We start from the raw sequence: 20,000 nt of genomic DNA, 5'->3' as shown, positions 1-20,000 counted from the left end.
TAGTGTGTTTGTTATAATAACTAGTGTGTTTGGTGTTTGTTATATTAACTAGTATGTTTGGTGTTTGTTATAATAACTAGTGTGTTTGTTATATTAACTAGTGTGTTTGGTGTTTGTTATAATAACTAGTGTGTTTGTTATAATAACTAGTGTGTTTGGTGTTTGTTATATTAACTAGTATGTTTGGTGTTTGTTATAATAACTAGTGTGTTTGTTATATTAACTAGTGTGTTTGGTGTTTGTTATAATAACTAGTGTGTTTGGTGTTTGTTATAATAACTAGTGTGTTTGGTGTTTGTTATAATAACTAGTGTGTTTGGTGTTTGTTATAATAACTAGTGTGTTTGTTACATTAACTAGTGTGTTTGGTGTTTGTTATAATAACTAGTGTGTTTGTTATATTAACTAGTATGTTTGGTGTTTGTTATATTAACTAGTGTGTTTGTTATATTAACTAGTGTGTTTGGTGTTTGTTATAATAACTAGTGTGTTTGTTATATTAACTAGTATGTTTGGTGTTTGTTATATTAACTAGTGTGTTTGTTATATTAACTAGTGTGTTTGGTGTTTGTTATAATAACTAGTGTGTTTGTTATATTAACTAGTATGTTTGGTGTTTGTTATATTAACTAGTGTGTTTGTTATATTAACTAGTGTGTTTGGTGTTTGTTATATTAACTAGTGTGTTTGGTGTTTGTTATATTAACTAGTGTGTTTGTTATATTAACTAGTGTGTTTGGTGTTTGTTATATTAACTAGTGTGTTTGTTATATTAACTAGTGTGTTTGGTGTTTGTTATAATAACTAGTGTGTTTGGTGTTTGTTATAATAACTAGTGTGTTTGTTATAATAACTAGTGTGTTTGGTGTTTGTTATAATAACTAGTGTGTTTGGTGTTTGTTATAATAACTAGTGTGTTTGTTATAATAACTAGTGTGTTTGTTATAATATCTAGTGTGTTTGGTGTTTGTTATAATAACTAGTGTGTTTGTTATAATATCTAGTGTGTTTGGTGTTTATTATAATAACTAGTGTGTTTGTTATATTAACTAGTGTGTTTGGTGTTTGTTATATTAACTAGTGTGTTTGGTGTTTGTTATAATAACTAGTGTGTTTGTTATAATAACTAGTGTGTTTGTTATAATATCTAGTGTGTTTGGTGTTTATTATAATAACTAGTGTGTTTGTTATAATAACTAGTGTGTTTGGTGTTTGTTATATTAACTAGTGTGTTTGGTGTTTGTTATAATAACTAGTGTGTTTGTTATAATAACTAGTGTGTTTGGTGTTTGTTATATTAACTAGTGTGTTTGTTATAATAACTAGTGTGTTTGGTGTTTGTTATATTAACTAGTGTGTTTGTTATAATAACTAGTGTGTTTGGTGTTTGTTATAATAACTAGTGTGTTTGTTATATTAACTAGTGTGTTTGGTGTTTGTTATAATAACTAGTGTGTTTGTTATAATAACTAGTGTGTTTGTTATAATAACTAGTGTGTTTGGTGTTTGTTATAATAACTAGTGTGTTTGGTGTTTGTTATATTAACTAGTGTGTTTGGTGTTTGTTATAATAACTAGTGTGTTTGGTGTTTGTTATATTAACTAGTGTGTTTGTTATAATAACTAGTGTGTTTGGTGTTTGTTATAATAACTAGTGTGTTTGGTGTTTGTTATATTAACTAGTGTGTTTGTTATAATAACTAGTGTGTTTGGTGTTTGTTATAATAACTAGTGTGTTTGGTGTTTGTTATATTAACTAGTGTGTTTGGTGTTTGTTATAATAACTAGTGTGTTTGTTATAATAACTAGTGTGTTTGGTGTTTGTTATAATAACTAGTGTGTTTGGTGTTTGTTATATTAACTAGTATGTTTGGTGTTTGTTATAATAACTAGTGTGTTTGTTATAATAACTAGTGTGTTTGGTGTTTGTTATAATAATTAGTGTGTTTGGTGTTTGTTATATTAACTAGTGTGTTTGGTGTTTGTTATAATAACTAGTGTGTTTGGTGTTTGTTATATTAACTAGTGTGTTTGTTATAATAACTAGTGTGTTTGGTGTTTGTTATAATAACTAGTGTGTTTGTTATAATAACTAGTGTGTTTGGTGTTTGTTATAATAACTAGTGTGTTTGGTGTTTGTTATAATAACTAGTGTGTTTGGTGTTTGTTATATTAACTAGTGTGTTTGTTATAATAACTAGTGTGTTTGGTGTTTGTTATATTAACTAGTGTGTTTGTTATAATAACTAGTGTGTTTGGTGTTTGTTATAATAACTAGTGTGTTTGGTGTTTGTTATATTAACTAGTGTGTTTGGTGTTTGTTATAATAACTAGTGTGTTTGGTGTTTGTTATAATAACTAGTGTGTTTGTTATAATAACTAGTGTGTTTGGTGTTTGTTATAATAACTAGTGTGTTTGTTATAATAACTAGTGTGTTTGGTGTTTGTTATAATAACTAGTGTGTTTGGTGTTTGTTATATTAACTAGTGTGTTTGGTGTTTGTTATAATAACTAGTGTGTTTTGTGTTTGTTATATTAACTAGTGTGTTTGGTGTTTGTTATAATAACTAGTGTGTTTGTTATAATAACTAGTGTGTTTGGTGTTTGTTATATTAACTAGTGTGTTTGTTATAATAACTAGTGTGTTTGGTGTTTGTTATAATAACTAGTGTGTTTGTTATATTAACTAGTGTGTTTGGTGTTTGTTATAATAACTAGTGTGTTTGTTATAATAACTAGTGTGTTTGGTGTTTGTTATAATAACTAGTGTGTTTGTTATATTAACTAGTGTGTTTGGTGTTTGTTATAATAACTAGTGTGTTTGTTATAATATCTAGTGTGTTTGGTGTTTGTTATAATAACTAGTGTGTTTGTTATATTAACTAGTGTGTTTGGTGTTTGTTATAATAACTAGTGTGTTTGTTATAATAACTAGTGTGTTTGTTATAATAACTAGTGTGTTTGGTGTTTGTTATAATAACTAGTGTGTTTGGTGTTTGTTATAATAACTAGTGTGTTTGTTATAATAACTAGTGTGTTTGGTGTTTGTTATATTAACTAGTGTGTTTGGTGTTTGTTATAATAACTAGTGTGTTTGGTGTTTGTTATAATAACTAGTATGTTTGGTGTTTGTTATAATAACTAGTGTGTTTGTTATATTAACTAGTGTGTTTGGTGTTTGTTATATTAACTAGTGTGTTTGGTGTTTGTTATAATAACTAGTGTGTTTGGTGTTTGTTATAATAACTAGTGTGTTTGGTGTTTGTTATAATAACTAGTGTGTTTGGTGTTTGTTATAATAACTAGTGTGTTTGTTATATTAACTAGTGTGTTTGGTGTTTGTTATATTAACTAGTGTGTTTGGTGTTTGTTATAATAACTAGTGTGTTTGGTGTTTGTTATATTAACTAGTGTGTTTGTTATAATAACTAGTGTGTTTGGTGTTTGTTATAATAACTAGTGTGTTTGGTGTTTGTTATAATAACTAGTGTGTTTGTTATATTAACTAGTGTGTTTGGTGTTTGTTATATTAACTAGTGTGTTTGGTGTTTGTTATAATAACTAGTGTGTTTGGTGTTTGTTATAATAACTAGTGTGTTTGGTGTTTGTTATAATAACTAGTGTGTTTGGTGTTTGTTATAATAACTAGTGTGTTTGTTATATTAACTAGTGTGTTTGGTGTTTGTTATATTAACTAGTGTGTTTGGTGTTTGTTATAATAACTAGTGTGTTTGGTGTTTGTTATATTAACTAGTGTGTTTGTTATAATAACTAGTGTGTTTGGTGTTTGTTATAATAACTAGTGTGTTTGTTATAATAACTAGTGTGTTTGGTGTTTGTTATATTAACTAGTGTGTTTGTTATAATAACTAGTGTGTTTGGTGTTTGTTATAATAACTAGTGTGTTTGTTATATTAACTAGTGTGTTTGGTGTTTGTTATAATAACTAGTGTGTTTGTTATAATAACTAGTGTGTTTGGTGTTTGTTATAATAACTAGTGTGTTTGTTATATTAACTAGTGTGTTTGGTGTTTGTTATAATAACTAGTGTGTTTGTTATAATATCTAGTGTGTTTGGTGTTTGTTATAATAACTAGTGTGTTTGTTATATTAACTAGTGTGTTTGGTGTTTGTTATAATAACTAGTGTGTTTGTTATAATAACTAGTGTGTTTGTTATAATATCTAGTGTGTTTGGTGTTTGTTATAATAACTAGTGTGTTTGGTGTTTGTTATAATAACTAGTGTGTTTGTTATATTAACTAGTGTGTTTGGTGTTTGTTATAATAACTAGTGTGTTTGGTGTTTGTTATAATAACTAGTGTGTTTGTTATAATAACTAGTGTGTTTGGTGTTTGTTATAATAACTAGTGTGTTTGGTGTTTGTTATAATAACTAGTGTGTTTGTTATATTAACTAGTGTGTTTGGTGTTTGTTATAATAACTAGTGTGTTTGGTGTTTGTTATAATAACTAGTGTGTTTGGTGTTTGTTATATTAACTAGTGTGTTTGGTGTTTGTTATAATAACTAGTGTGTTTGGTGTTTGTTATATTAACTAGTGTGTTTGTTATAATAACTAGTGTGTTTGGTGTTTGTTATAATAACTAGTGTGTTTGTTATAATAACTAGTGTGTTTGGTGTTTGTTATAATAACTAGTGTGTTTGTTATATTAACTAGTGTGTTTGGTGTTTGTTATAATAACTAGTGTGTTTGTTATAATAACTAGTGTGTTTGGTGTTTGTTATAATAACTAGTGTGTTTGTTATATTAACTAGTGTGTTTGGTGTTTGTTATAATAACTAGTGTGTTTGTTATAATATCTAGTGTGTTTGGTGTTTGTTATAATAACTAGTGTGTTTGTTATATTAACTAGTGTGTTTGGTGTTTGTTATAATAACTAGTGTGTTTGTTATAATAACTAGTGTGTTTGTTATAATATCTAGTGTGTTTGGTGTTTGTTATAATAACTAGTGTGTTTGTTATATTAACTAGTGTGTTTGGTGTTTGTTATAATAACTAGTGTGTTTGTTATAATAACTAGTGTGTTTGGTGTTTGTTATAATAACTAGTGTGTTTGGTGTTTGTTATATTAACTAGTGTGTTTGTTATATTAACTAGTGTGTTTGGTGTTTGTTATAATAACTAGTGTGTTTGGTGTTTGTTATAATAGCTAGTGTGTTTGGTGTTTGTTATAATAACTAGTGTGTTTGGTGTTTGTTATAATAACTAGTGTGTTTGGTGTTTGTTATATTAACTAGTGTGTTTGTTATAATAACTAGTGTGTTTGGTGTTTGTTATAATAACTAGTGTGTTTGTTATAATATCTAGTGTGTTTGGTGTTTGTTATAATAACTAGTGTGTTTGGTGTTTGTTATATTAACTAGTGTGTTTGGTGTTTGTTATAATAACTAGTGTGTTTGGTGTTTGTTATAATAACTAGTGTGTTTGGTGTTTATTATATTAACTAGTGTGTTTGGTGTTTGTTATAATAACTAGTGTGTTTGTTATATTAACTAGTGTGTTTGGTGTTTGTTATAATAACTAGTGTGTTTGTTATAATAACTAGTGTGTTTGGTGTTTGTTATATTAACTAGTATGTTTGGTGTTTGTTATAATAACTAGTGTGTTTGTTATAATAACTAGTGTGTTTGTTATAATAACTAGTGTGTTTGGTGTTTGTTATATTAACTAGTATGTTTGGTGTTTGTTATAATAACTAGTGTGTTTGTTATAATAACTAGTGTGTTTGGTGTTTGTTATATTAACTAGTATGTTTGTTATAATAACTAGTGTGTTTGGTGTTTGTTATAATAACTAGTGTGTTTGTTATAATAACTAGTGTGTTTGGTGTTTGTTATAATAACTAGTGTGTTTGTTATAATAACTAGTGTGTTTGGTGTTTGTTATAATAACTAGTGTGTTTGGTGTTTGTTATAATAACTAGTGTGTTTGTTATAATAACTAGTGTGTTTGGTGTTTGTTATATTAACTAGTATGTTTGTTATAATAACTAGTGTGTTTGGTGTTTGTTATAATAACTAGTGTGTTTGGTGTTTGTTATAATAACTAGTGTGTTTGTTATATTAACTAGTGTGTTTGGTGTTTGTTATAATAACTAGTGTGTTTGTTATAATAACTAGTGTGTTTGTTATAATAACTAGTGTGTTTGGTGTTTGTTATATTAACTAGTATGTTTGGTGTTTGTTATAATAACTAGTGTGTTTGTTATAATAACTAGTGTGTTTGGTGTTTGTTATAATAACTAGTGTGTTTGTTATAATAACTAGTGTGTTTGGTGTTTGTTATAATAACTAGTGTGTTTGTTATAATAACTAGTGTGTTTGGTGTTTGTTATAATAACTAGTGTGTTTGTTATAATAACTAGTGTGTTTGGTGTTTGTTATAATAACTAGTGTGTTTGTTATAATAACTAGTGTGTTTGGTGTTTGTTATATTAACTAGTATGTTTGGTGTTTGTTATAATAACTAGTGTGTTTGTTATAATAACTAGTGTGTTTGTTATAATAACTAGTGTGTTTGGTGTTTGTTATATTAACTAGTATGTTTGGTGTTTGTTATAATAACTAGTGTGTTTGTTATAATAACTAGTGTGTTTGGTGTTTGTTATATTAACTAGTATGTTTGTTATAATAACTAGTGTGTTTGGTGTTTGTTATAATAACTAGTGTGTTTGTTATAATAACTAGTGTGTTTGGTGTTTGTTATAATAACTAGTGTGTTTGTTATAATAACTAGTGTGTTTGGTGTTTGTTATAATAACTAGTGTGTTTGGTGTTTGTTATAATAACTAGTGTGTTTGTTATAATAACTAGTGTGTTTGGTGTTTGTTATATTAACTAGTATGTTTGTTATAATAACTAGTGTGTTTGGTGTTTGTTATAATAACTAGTGTGTTTGGTGTTTGTTATAATAACTAGTGTGTTTGTTATATTAACTAGTGTGTTTGGTGTTTGTTATAATAACTAGTGTGTTTGTTATAATAACTAGTGTGTTTGTTATAATAACTAGTGTGTTTGGTGTTTGTTATATTAACTAGTATGTTTGGTGTTTGTTATAATAACTAGTGTGTTTGTTATAATAACTAGTGTGTTTGGTGTTTGTTATAATAACTAGTGTGTTTGTTATAATAACTAGTGTGTTTGGTGTTTGTTATAATAACTAGTGTGTTTGTTATAATAACTAGTGTGTTTGGTGTTTGTTATAATAACTAGTGTGTTTGGTGTTTGTTATAATAACTAGTGTGTTTGTTATAATAACTAGTGTGTTTGGTGTTTGTTATAATAACTAGTGTGTTTGTTATATTAACTAGTGTGTTTGGTGTTTGTTATAATAGCTAGTGTGTTTGGTGTTTGTTATAATAACTAGTGTGTTTGTTATAATAGCTAGTGTGTTTGGTGTTTGTTATAATAACTAGTGTGTTTGTTATAATAACTAGTGTGTTTGGTGTTTGTTATAATAACTACTGTGTTTGTTATAATAGCTAGTGTGTTTGGTGTTTGTTATAATAACTACTGTGTTTGTTATAATAGCTAGTGTGTTTGGTGTTTGTTATAATAACTATTGTGTTTGTTATATTAACTAGTGTGTTTGGTGTTTGTTATAATAACTAGTGTGTTTGTTATAATAACTAGTGTGTTTGGTGTTTGTTATATTAACTAGTGTGTTTGGTGTTTGTTATAATAACTAGTGTGTTTGTTATAATAACTAGTGTGTTTGGTGTTTGTTATAATAACTAGTGTGTTTGTTATAATAACTAGTGTGTTTGGTGTTTGTTATAATAACTAGTGTGTTTGTTATATTAACTAGTGTGTTTGGTGTTTGTTATAATAGCTAGTGTGTTTGGTGTTTGTTATATTAACTAGTGTGTTTGGTGTTTGTTATAATAGCTAGTGTGTTTGGTGTTTGTTATAATAACTAGTGTGTTATAATAGCTAGTGTGTTTGGTGTTTGTTATAATAACTAGTGTGTTTGTTATATTAACTAGTGTGTTTGGTGTTTGTTATAATAACTAGTGTGTTTGTTATAATAACTAGTGTGTTTGGTGTTTGTTATAATAACTAGTGTGTTTGTTATAATAACTAGTGTGTTTGGTGTTTGTTATATTAACTAGTGTGTTTGGTGTTTGTTATAATAACTACTGTGTTTGTTATAATAGCTAGTGTGTTTGGTGTTTGTTATAATAACTAGTGTGTTATAATAACTAGTGTGTTTGGTGTTTGTTATAATAACTAGTGTGTTATAATAACTAGTGTGTTTGGTGTTTGTTATAATAACTAGTGTGTTTGGTGTTTGTTATAATAACTACTGTGTTTGTTATAATAGCTAGTGTGTTTGGTGTTTGTTATAATAACTAGTGTGTTATAATAACTAGTGTGTTTGGTGTTTGTTATAATAACTAGTGTGTTATAATAACTAGTGTGTTTGGTGTTTGTTATAATAACTAGTGTGTTTGTTATAATAACTAGTGTGTTTGGTGTTTGTTATAATAACTAGTGTGTTTGGTGTTTGTTATAATAACTAGTGTGTTTGTTATATTAACTAGTGTGTTTGGTGTTTGTTATAATAACTAGTGTGTTTGGTGTTTGTTATAATAACTAGTGTGTTTGTTATATTAACTAGTGTGTTTGGTGTTTGTTATAATAACTAGTGTGTTTGGTGTTTGTTATAATAACTAGTGTGTTTGTTATATTAACTAGTGTGTTTGGTGTTTGTTATATTAACTACTGTGTTTGTTATAATAAATAGTGTGTTTGGTGTTTGTTATAATAACTAGTGTGTTTGGTGTTTGTTATAATAACTAGTATGTTTGGTGTTTGTTATAATAACTAGTGTGTTTGTTATAATAACTAGTGTGTTTGTTATATTAACTAGTGTGTTTGGTGTTTGTTATAATAACTAGTGTGTTTGGTGTTTGTTATAATAACTAGTGTGTTTGTTATATTAACTAGTGTGTTTGGTGTTTGTTATATTAACTACTATGTTTGTTATAATAACTAGTGTGTTTGGTGTTTGTTATAATAACTAGTGTGTTTGGTGTTTGTTATATTAACTAGTGTGTTTGGTGTTTGTTATAATAACAGTGTGTTTGGTGTTTGTTATATTAACTACTGTGTTTGTTATAATAACTAGTGTGTTTGGTGTTTGTTATATTAGCTAGTGTGTTTGGTGTTTGTTATAATAACTTGTATGTTTGGTGTTTGTTATAATAACTAGTGTGTTTGGTGTTTGTTATATTAACTACTGTGTTTGTTATAATAACTAGTGTGTTTGGTGTTTGTTATAATAACTAGTGTGTTTGTTATAATAACTAGTGTGTTTGTTATAATAACTAGTATGTTTGGTGTTTGTTATAATAACTAGTATGTTTGGTGTTTGTTATAATAACTAGTGTGTTTGGTGTTTGTTATATTAACTAGTGTGTTTGTTATAATAACTAGTGTGTTTGGTGTTTGTTATAATAACTAGTATGTTTGGTGTTTGTTATAATAACTAGTGTGTTTGGTGTTTGTTATATTAACTAGTGTGTTTGGTGTTTGTTATAATAACTAGTGTGTTTGTTATAATAACTAGTATGTTTGGTGTTTGTTATAATAACTAGTGTGTTTGTTATATTAACTACTGTGTTTGTTATAATAACTAGTGTGTTTGGTGTTTGTTATAATAACTAGTGTGTTTGTTATAATAACTAGTGTGTTTGGTGTTTGCTATAATAACTAGTATGTTTGGTGTTTGTTATAATAACTAGTGTGTTTGTTATATTAACTACTGTGTTTGTTATAATAACTAGTGTGTTTGGTGTTTGTTATAATAACTAGTGTGTTTGTTATAATAGCTAGTGTGTTTGGTGTTTGCTATAATAACTAGTGTGTTTGGTGTTTGTTATAATAACTAGTGTGTTTGTTATAATAACTAGTGTGTTTGGTGTTTGTTATATTAACTAGTGTGTTTGTTATAATAACTAGTGTGTTTGTTATAATATCTAGTGTGTTTGGTGTTTGTTATAATAACTAGTGTGTTTGTTATAATATCTAGTGTGTTTGGTGTTTGTTATATTAACTAGTGTGTTTGTTATAATATCTAGTGTGTTTGGTGTTTGTTATAATAACTAGTGTGTTTGTTATAATATCTAGTGTGTTTGGTGTTTGTTATAATAACTAGTGTGTTTGTTATAATATCTAGTGTGTTTGGTGTTTGTTATAATAACTAGTATGTTTGGTGTTTGTTATATTAACTACTGTGTTTGTTATAATAACTAGTGTGTTTGGTGTTTGTTATAATAACTAGTGTGTTTGTTATAATAACTAGTGTGTTTGGTGTTTGTTATATTAACTACTGTGTTTGGTGTTTGTTATATTAACTAGTGTGTTTGGTGTTTGTTATAATAACTAGTGTGTTTGTTATATTAACTAGTGTGTTTGTTATAATAACTAGTGTGTTTGTTATAATAGCTAGTGTGTTTGGTGTTTGTTATAATAACTAGTGTGTTTGTTATAATAACTAGTGTGTTTGTTATAATAACTAGTGTGTTTGTTATAATAGCTAGTGTGTTTGGTGTTTGTTATAATAACTAGTGTGTTTGTTATAATAACTAGTGTGTTTGGTGTTTGTTATAATAACTAGTGTGTTTGTTATAATAACTAGTGTGTTTGGTGTTTGTTATAATAACTAGTGTGTTTGTTATAGTAACTAGTGTGTTTGGTGTTTGTTATAATAACTAGTGTGTTTGGTGTTTGTTATAATAACTAGTGTGTTTGTTATAATATCTAGTGTGTTTGGTGTTTGTTATAATAACTAGTGTGTTTGTTATAATAACTAGTGTGTTTGGTGTTTGTTATATTAACTAGTGTGTTTGTTATAATAACTAGTGTGTTTGGTGTTTGTTATAATAACTAGTGTGTTTGGTGTTTGTTATATTAACTAGTGTGTTTGTTATAATAACTAGTGTGTTTGGTGTTTGTTATAATAACTAGTGTGTTTGGTGTTTGTTATATTAACTAGTGTGTTTGTTATAATAACTAGTGTGTTTGGTGTTTGTTATAATAACTAGTGTGTTTGGTGTTTGTTATATTAACTAGTGTGTTTGTTATAATAACTAGTGTGTTTGGTGTTTGTTATAATAACTAGTGTGTTTGGTGTTTGTTATATTAACTAGTGTGTTTGTTATAATAACTAGTGTGTTTGGTGTTTGTTATAATAACTAGTGTGTTTGGTGTTTGTTATAATAACTAGTGTGTTTGTTATAATAACTAGTGTGTTTGGTGTTTGTTATAATAACTAGTGTGTTTGGTGTTTGTTATAATAACTAGTGTGTTTGGTGTTTGTTATAATAACTAGTGTGTTTGGTGTTTGTTATATTAACTAGTGTGTTTGGTGTTTCTTATAATAACTAGTGTGTTTGGTGTTTGTTATAATAACTAGTGTGTTTGGTGTTTGTTATAATAACTAGTGTGTTTGGTGTTTGTTATAATAACTAGTGTGTTTGGTGTTTGTTATAATAACTAGTGTGTTTGGTGTTTGTTATATTAACTAGTGTGTTTGTTATAATAACTAGTGTGTTTGGTGTTTGTTATAATAACTAGTGTGTTTGGTGTTTGTTATAATAACTAGTGTGTTTGGTGTTTGTTATAATAACTAGTGTGTTTGTTATAATAACTAGTGTGTTTGGTGTTTGTTATAATAACTAGTGTGTTTGGTGTTTGTTATAATAACTAGTGTGTTTGTGTTTGTTATAATAACTAGTGTGTTTGGTGTTTGTTATAATAACTAGTGTGTTTGGTGTTTGTTATAATAACTAGTGTGTTTGGTGTTTGTTATAATAACTAGTGTGTTTGGTGTTTGTTATAATAACTAGTGTGTTTGTTATAATAACTAGTGTGTTTGGTGTTTGTTATAATAACTAGTGTGTTTGGTGTTTGTTATAATAACTAGTGTGTTTGGTGTTTGTTATAATAACTAGTGTGTTTGGTGTTTGTTATAATAACTAGTGTGTTTGGTGTTTGTTATAATAACTAGTGTGTTTGTTATAATAACTAGTGTGTTTGGTGTTTGTTATAATAACTAGTGTGTTTGTTATAATAACTAGTGTGTTTGGTGTTTGTTATAATAACTAGTGTGTTTGGTGTTTGTTATAATAACTAGTGTGTTTGGTGTTTGTTATAATAACTAGTGTGTTTGGTGTTTGTTATAATAACTAGTGTGTTTGGTGTTTGTTATAATAACTAGTGTGTTTGGTGTTTGTTATAATAACTAGTGTGTTTGGTGTTTGTTATAATAACTAGTGTGTTTGTTATAATAACTAGTGTGTTTGGTGTTTGTTATAATAACTAGTGTGTTTGGTGTTTGTTATAATAACTAGTGTGTTTGTTATAATAACTAGTGTGTTTGGTGTTTGTTATAATAACTAGTGTGTTTGGTGTTTGTTATAATAACTAGTGTGTTTGTGTTTGTTATAATAACTAGTGTGTTTGGTGTTTGTTATAATAACTAGTGTGTTTGGTGTTTGTTATAATAACTAGTGTGTTTGTGTTGTTATAATAACTAGTGTGTTTGGTGTTTGTTATAATAACTAGTGTGTTTGGTGTTTGTTATAATAACTAGTGTGTTTGGTGTTTGTTATAATAACTAGTGTGTTTGGTGTTTGTTATAATAACTAGTGTGTTTGTTATAATAACTAGTGTGTTTGGTGTTTGTTATAATAACTAGTGTGTTTGTTATAATAACTAGTGTGTTTGGTGTTTGTTATAATAACTAGTGTGTTTGGTGTTTGTTATAATAACTAGTGTGTTTGTTATAATAACTAGTGTGTTTGGTGTTTGTTATAATAACTAGTGTGTTTGGTGTTTGTTATAATAACTAGTGTGTTTGGTGTTTGTTATAATAACTAGTGTGTTTGGTGTTTGTTATAATAACTAGTGTGTTTGGTGTTTGTTATAATAACTAGTGTGTTTGTTATAATAACTAGTGTGTTTGGTGTTTGTTATAATAACTAGTGTGTGTTTGTTATAATAACTAGTGTGTTTGGTGTTTGTTATAATAACTAGTGTGTTTGGTGTTTGTTATAATAACTAGTGTGTTTGTTATAATAACTAGTGTGTTTGGTGTTTGTTATAATAACTAGTGTGTTTGGTGTTTGTTATAATAACTAGTGTGTTTGTTATAATAACTAGTGTGTTTGGTGTTTGTTATAATAACTAGTGTGTGTTTGTTATAATAACTAGTGTGTTTGGTGTTTGTTATAATAACTAGTGTGTTTGGTGTTTGTTATAATAACTAGTGTGTTTGTTATAATAACTAGTGTGTTTGGTGTTTGTTATAATAACTAGTGTGTTTGGTGTTTGTTATAATAACTAGTGTGTTTGGTGTTTGTTATAATAACTAGTGTGTTTGGTGTTTGTTATAATAACTAGTGTGTTTGTTATAATAACTAGTGTGTTTGGTGTTTGTTATAATAACTAGTGTGTTTGTTATAATAACTAGTGTGTTTGGTGTTTGTTATAATAACTAGTGTGTTTGGTGTTTGTTATAATAACTAGTGTGTTTGTTATAATAACTAGTGTGTTTGGTGTTTGTTATAATAACTAGTGTGTTTGGTGTTTGTTATAATAACTAGTGTGTTTGGTGTTTGTTATAATAACTAGTGTGTTTGGTGTTTGTTATAATAACTAGTGTGTTTGGTGTTTGTTATAATAACTAGTGTGTTTGTTATAATAACTAGTGTGTTTGGTGTTTGTTATAATAACTAGTGTGTTTGGTGTTTGTTATAATAACTAGTGTGTTTGGTGTTTGTTATAATAACTAGTGTGTTTGTTATAATAACTAGTGTGTTTGGTGTTTGTTATAATAACTAGTGTGTTTGTTATAATAACTAGTGTGTTTGTTATAATAACTAGTGTGTTTGGTGTTTGTTATAATAACTAGTGTGTTTGGTGTTTGTTATAATAACTAGTGTGTTTGTTATAATAACTAGTGTGTTTGGTGTTTGTTATAATAACTAGTGTGTTTGGTGTTTGTTATAATAACTAGTGTGTTTGGTGTTTGTTATAATAACTAGTGTGTTTGTTATAATAACTAGTGTGTTTGGTGTTTGTTATAATAACTAGTGTGTTTGGTGTTTGTTATAATAACTAGTGTGTTTGTTATAATAACTAGTGTGTTTGGTGTTTGTTATAATAACTAGTGTGTTTGGTGTTTGTTATAATAACTAGTGTGTTTGTTATAATAACTAGTGTGTTTGGTGTTTGTTATACTAACTAGTCTCTCTCTCTTTCTCTCTGTAGGGTGCAGCTGTGGTTCTGTTTATGCAGGTCTGTCGCAGGATTCACTCTCAGTTTTCCACACGGGCGGATCAGAATCATGGACCGGCCCAGATTAGAGAAGCCGGACTCATACACAGATGCACCTACAAAGTTCTGATTGACATCTGTGAGTTGTGCTAATAATAGATACACTCACTCGTCATACACACATTCAACACTGACCAGTCAGAAATCTTTTTAATATATATATATTTTTAAACACCATTTGATGTTAATATTTAAATAAGTATCGTTACTCGTACTCGTTGGTATCGGGACATCCCTATTAATAGCAGGACATTGCAAAAGTATTTGTGACATTATTTATGCAATATCACAGGAGCAAGAGTGCTGTTGCAAGACTGTGATTGGGCCGTAGACTCGAGGACGCTAATTACCCGTGTGCTGATATTCAGACCAACAGCACCACTGCATGTGATTTTGCTCTTTGTACAATATTTATATAAATAAGTCTTAAGTCAATATGTTGTGACTTACACTTCAGCCAAAATTTTGCCATTTAGCGTTTGTATATTTACTCTGCGCCACGCAAATCTTGATTCTTTGAAACTTTAATTGTTTTTTCCTTATTAATCGGATAAAGTTTTTGTAAAATCAGGTCACCGATAAATGGCGGCATCTGGTGGCCGTTTCAGGAATTGCGCACAAGACCACAATTACAGCCCTGCATGTGAGAGTAAATCACACAGTGAAAAATCCCCAGCAAACTGTTAAAGAAGTAATATTACATTAATAGAAAAGCTTTGGATGAGTGCTTATTAAATTAATTAATTAATTTAAGAACTATTACTTAAATTACTTAAAATAAGAACTATTACTGTGTTATGTGCACTTAAATGTGCATTAAGCTATTTTTTTTAATGGAAAGGCATGCATGGAAAGGCTACTCCCTTAAATATATGAATGAAATAATGTCCTGAGATATCTCACCGGTCTCCGTGACTGCGGACATTAACGCTTTTCACCTGTCAATCAGTCTGCTTGTTTCCATTTAAAGCGCAATCATAATGTTTGTCAGTTGAGGGCTTATTTTGCCATTGTTGAATTTGTTGCTAATGCGCATGCACGTTCTAGAGTTGATTGACAGGTGATATCTGTATCTAAAAGGTGATTGGCTCATTTAACTGTAAGGCGGGACTTCTGTAATACATCTGTTGACCATTGGACGCTCAGAGCTGCTTGGTTGAGCGGTTCAATTTCTCCCAATTATTTTAACAGAAGTGTAAATAATCTCTGGAGTTACTTACTGGTTGTTTATTTGTTTATTAAATTTCGGACCCTGCTTGTGTGTGTGTGTGTGTGTGTGTGTGTGTGTGTGTGTGTGTGTGTGTGTGTATATATATATATATTGTGTATGTTGTATATTTATATAAGCGTAAATGCACATTTACATATATGTACAATTTAATAGAATACAAATGACAATAACACAATAAAATATCCAGATTTTTTAAATTCTATTTACCCAATTGTCTCAGTGTCCAAACAGGATGTTTTGTCCAAAGCTGCTACTGTGAGGTGCCTGCAAGAGGCGCTACAGACTCCAGAACAGACCGACAGCAGCAGCAGTCATAGTACACATGAAAACAGCAGTGATGGACACTTGACCCCTGACCTGCAGACTGCACACCCCTCTCGTCACCAGCGGGTGGAGCCAGTGAGCACTTCAGGTAATTACAGTCCCACATTCAGAATCATTCAAGCATCTGGTGTGACGTGGACGAGCAGATTTCGTGAGGTTGTGAAGTTCAGTGAGGGTCATTGTTCTTTCGAAAGCTTTAAACGTTTAAAATCTGTTTCTCATTTTTAATTTTGGCTTTAGTGTGATTCCCTTAAAACCATTTTTAACCATTTAGATTTTTTCCCAACAGCGGAAACGCTTTTTCCTGAGCAACCAAAGCAAAAGGTGACACTTCAACCTGAAAAATGCAAATTCTTCAAACGTCGTTTGATAAAGAGTCATTCATCATGTATGTGTATTTTCTGCAGGAAGCTCCAGAGGACGCAGCGCAGAATCTGAGACAGCTGGCGGACAGCAGTGTACCCACAATCCTCAACATCATTGGTAATGATGACATCACACAAGGAGCTTTATATCTGGAGTTTTTCCTGTAGTGATGGTTGTCTGATTTAGTGTGTGTGTGTGTGTGTGTGTGTGTGTGTGTGTGTGTGTGTGTGTGTGTGTGTGTGTGTGTGTGTGTGTGTGTGTGTGTGTGTGTGTGTGTGTGTGTGTGTGTGTGTGTTAGGTTTGGAGAGTGCTAAAGCAGGTCATTATGAAACGGCGTTTTCGTGTTTTATGGCTTCAGCTCAACACAACTACAGTAAAGCTCAGTTTAACGTGGGAGTTTGTTTCGAGAAAGGACTTGGAGTAAAGAGAGACCACAACAAGGTACACACACATTTACTTTATATGAGGCTGATTGTAATGTGTGTAGACTAACCCTACCTCTTAAAAAACAACTTTTACATGGGGTCTGGGTATCTCAGCGAGTACTGATGCTATCACCGCTGGAATTCTGAATCCATGGTGTGCTGAGTGACTCCAGTCAGGTCTCCTTAGCAACCAAATTGGCCCGGTTGCTAGGGAAGGTAGAGACACATGGGGTAACCTCCTCGTGGTCGCTATAATGTGGTTCTCGCTCTCAGTGGGCCGTGTGGTGAGTGACTCCAGCCAGGTCTCCTTAGCAACCAAATTGGCCCGGTTGCTAGGGAGGGTAGAGTCACATGGTGTAACCTCCTCGTGGTCGCTATAATGTGGTTCTCGCTCTCGGTGGGCCGTGTGCTGATTGACTCCAGCCAGGTCTCCTTAGCAACCAAATTGGCCCGGTTGCTAGGGAGGGTAGAGTCACATGGGGTAACCTCCTCGTGGTCGCTATAATGTGGTTCTCGCTCTCAGTGGGCCGTGTGGTGAGTGACTCCAGCCAGGTCTCCTTAGCAACCAAATTGGCCCGGTTGCTAGGGAGGGTAGAGTCACATGGGGTAACCTGCTCGTGGTCGCTATAATGTGGTTCTCGCTCTCGGTGTGGCGTGTGGTGAGTTGTGCGTGGATGCCGCGTGAGAATAGCGTGAAGCCTCCACACACACACTGAACAAGTCACGTGATAAGATGCGCGGATTGACGGTCTCAGACGCGGAGGCAACTGAGATTCGTCCTCCGCCACCCGGATTGAGGCGAGTCACTACACCACCACGAGGACTTAAAGAGTGCATTGGGAATTGGGCGTTCCATATTGGGGAGAAAAGGGGAGAACCCCCCCCCCCCCCCCAAAAAAATTACCTTTAATTTTATAAAAAATTTTATACTTAGAAAACGTATCCAAATGCACTCAGGAGGTTTTGTCTGATTTGGGGCACTTTTAAGGCATTTTTGCACTGCTACTTCCTGGAACTAGGTCAGGGTTCACATGTTTTGGGTTTTTTCCAACGCATGAACTAGTTCCATGTGGAGCTAAAACCTTCAACAAACCAGGAACCTTTTTAAGTACTTGCCCCATAGGTGGCACTTTCCGTCCAAAGTAGAACTATTTGGCTGGAGTCAATACAGGGAACGCTTTTCGTTCTTAAAATATCCAAGTGAAGTTTTGCACAACAAAACAGGACGATAAAAAACTAGGAATGCACTGATATTAAAGTTTTTAATAAACCGATTTTAATTAAAAAAATTATATTTATTTACCTTATTTTGTCATTATATTATTAAAGTTTAAACCAAAAGAACAAAAAAAAACCTTTTAAATTCTGTATTATAGTGATATAGTGGATAATTCCATTCAGACCACTAGAGGGCGCCGCTTGCTCGCACAGCACCGACTGAAGCACTGAATGCACAAGCGCAGCCTTTTCAGCTGTAGTAATCGCGCAAGAAAGTTTTGCAATTAAAATTTTAATTAAATCAGTCATGCAGCATTAATGGATATCATACCGATATCTCATTGTTGCTATTATTATTTTAGGATTGTGCATTTGAATTCAGCGTTTTTACAAAGTGTGTTACTAATTAATGATAAATCAACCATTGCTTTTTCATATCGGTGATTTCATGCTAATAACCGAAATGTCACTGGGGTTTATTTGGTCAATAATCAATAATTACTTTCTGTGTCCTCATTGGAAAAACAATGTTAGAAATTTACCGGAACAGGTGTCGATTTTAGTTTTAGTTCCACAAGTGTGTGGAAAAACACCACAAGTTTAAGATCTCTTCTGTGTTTGTTCAATAAATATAATAGTTGTCTTTGTCTCTCAGGCGCTGCAGTATTACAGACGCGCGGCAGTCTCTGGTCACCGTCAGGCGCAATATCGCTGCGCTAAACTCCTCCTGAACAGCAGAGGGCAGCAGAGCTCACAGACTAACACAGAAGAGGCGCTGTCCTTCCTTTACGCGGCTGCAGACGCTGGACTCTCAGAGGTACAACAGTGTTTATTTAAACCAAATCGAACATTCTCAGACATTTACTCACTCTCGTGCCATCTTAAACGTTCTTCTGCAGAACGCAAACGGAGATGTTGTGAAGAACGTATGAGGTTTATACAATGTAAGTGAATGGGGTCCAAAATGTCGAAGCTCCAAAAGCACATAAAGGCAGTATAAATGTAATCCATACGTCTCTAGTGGTTTGTGCAGCTGGAATGTTTTGGACCCCATTGACTTGCATTGTATGGACAAACACATGATATCTCCTTCAAAAGAATGTTTGAGACAGCATAAGGGTGACTAAATAATGAGAGACCTCATTTTTGGGTGAACTATTCCTTTTGAAACAAATGGTGATGTTTCCAAAACTTGCTATTATGACAGTTTTTGTATGACTTTTAACCGGGGCCACAAGGGGCGCTATATTGCAAAAAAAAAAAAAAAAACGCTTACGCTTAAGATGCTCAAGTTCCTGTATATAAGTCAGGCATGTGTGGTATGGTTAGAAAGTGTAGATTCTGCGCCTTTCAGAGATATCCATCACTTCTGCATTTATGTTATTTGATATAACAAAATAAGACTTTAAAACATCAGTGTCGCAATTAAATGCCACCTAGTGGTTACGTGGTAGAAATATTTATATAAATATATAAGTCTTTAAAAATAGACATGTCATATATCAAATGAAAGCTCTCATTCTCAGGAATGTGACTGTGCCTTTATTATTTTGTTTGCATTAATACCAGAGTTTAAATGACATAGATTGAGCTTATAGTCCACTCAGAGGCCGAATTCGATGGGTTACACCAAATGATCTGAACAAAATTAGCATTTTCATTCTCCTCTGCGATGCTCTCCTGTGTCATCATTGGAGTTCCATATGATCTCATGTTTCGTTAAATGAGATCAAACGAATATTCGACGACAATTTTGTTTCGTTTTCGATGATGATGACTAATTGTTTCAGCCCTATTTTAAACATAACAAATTTCTTATTGTCAAATGGTTTGCTTGAGATGTGTACTTGCATTATCTTTAAAATAAATAGCTATTTTTCCATCAAAGGTGTGAATGGCATTTTTGCAAAAACGATAATGTAGCTACTGTGACTCTTTTATTTTTATTTTCTCCCCAATTCGGAACGCCCAATTCCCAATGCGCTCTAAATCCTCGTGGTGGCGTAGTGACTCAATCCGGGTGGCGGAGGACGAATCTCAGTTGCCTCCGCGTCTGAGACCGTCAATCCGT

General features: G+C 30.9%; 1 protein-coding gene across 2 annotated transcripts in view; it reads left to right on the top strand.

Annotated features, from left to right (window-relative positions):
• dele1 (DAP3 binding cell death enhancer 1) overlaps positions 1-20,000 on the top strand; it is a 29,466-nt gene that overhangs the window by 6,358 nt on the left and 3,108 nt on the right. Inside the window, exons 4-9 of one of the 2 annotated variants that reach the window (XM_052149482.1) lie at positions 14,300-14,444; positions 15,817-16,008; positions 16,210-16,244; positions 16,328-16,403; positions 16,645-16,727; positions 18,585-18,746. In XM_052149482.1, coding sequence (XP_052005442.1) covers positions 14,300-14,444; positions 15,817-16,008; positions 16,210-16,244; positions 16,328-16,403; positions 16,645-16,727; positions 18,585-18,746 — 693 coding nt within the window. Of the gene's footprint in view, positions 1-14,299; positions 14,445-15,816; positions 16,009-16,209; positions 16,245-16,327; positions 16,404-16,584; positions 16,728-18,584; positions 18,747-20,000 lie in introns of both variants that reach the window. The other variant, XM_052149481.1, reaches the window with a different exon arrangement.

This window comes from Xyrauchen texanus, chromosome 19, assembly GCF_025860055.1.
Source record: "Xyrauchen texanus isolate HMW12.3.18 chromosome 19, RBS_HiC_50CHRs, whole genome shotgun sequence".
Lineage (NCBI taxonomy): Eukaryota > Metazoa > Chordata > Actinopteri > Cypriniformes > Catostomidae > Xyrauchen > Xyrauchen texanus.
Note: the sequence above shows the minus strand (reverse complement) of the source record. Positions and strands in the feature narration are given on the sequence as shown.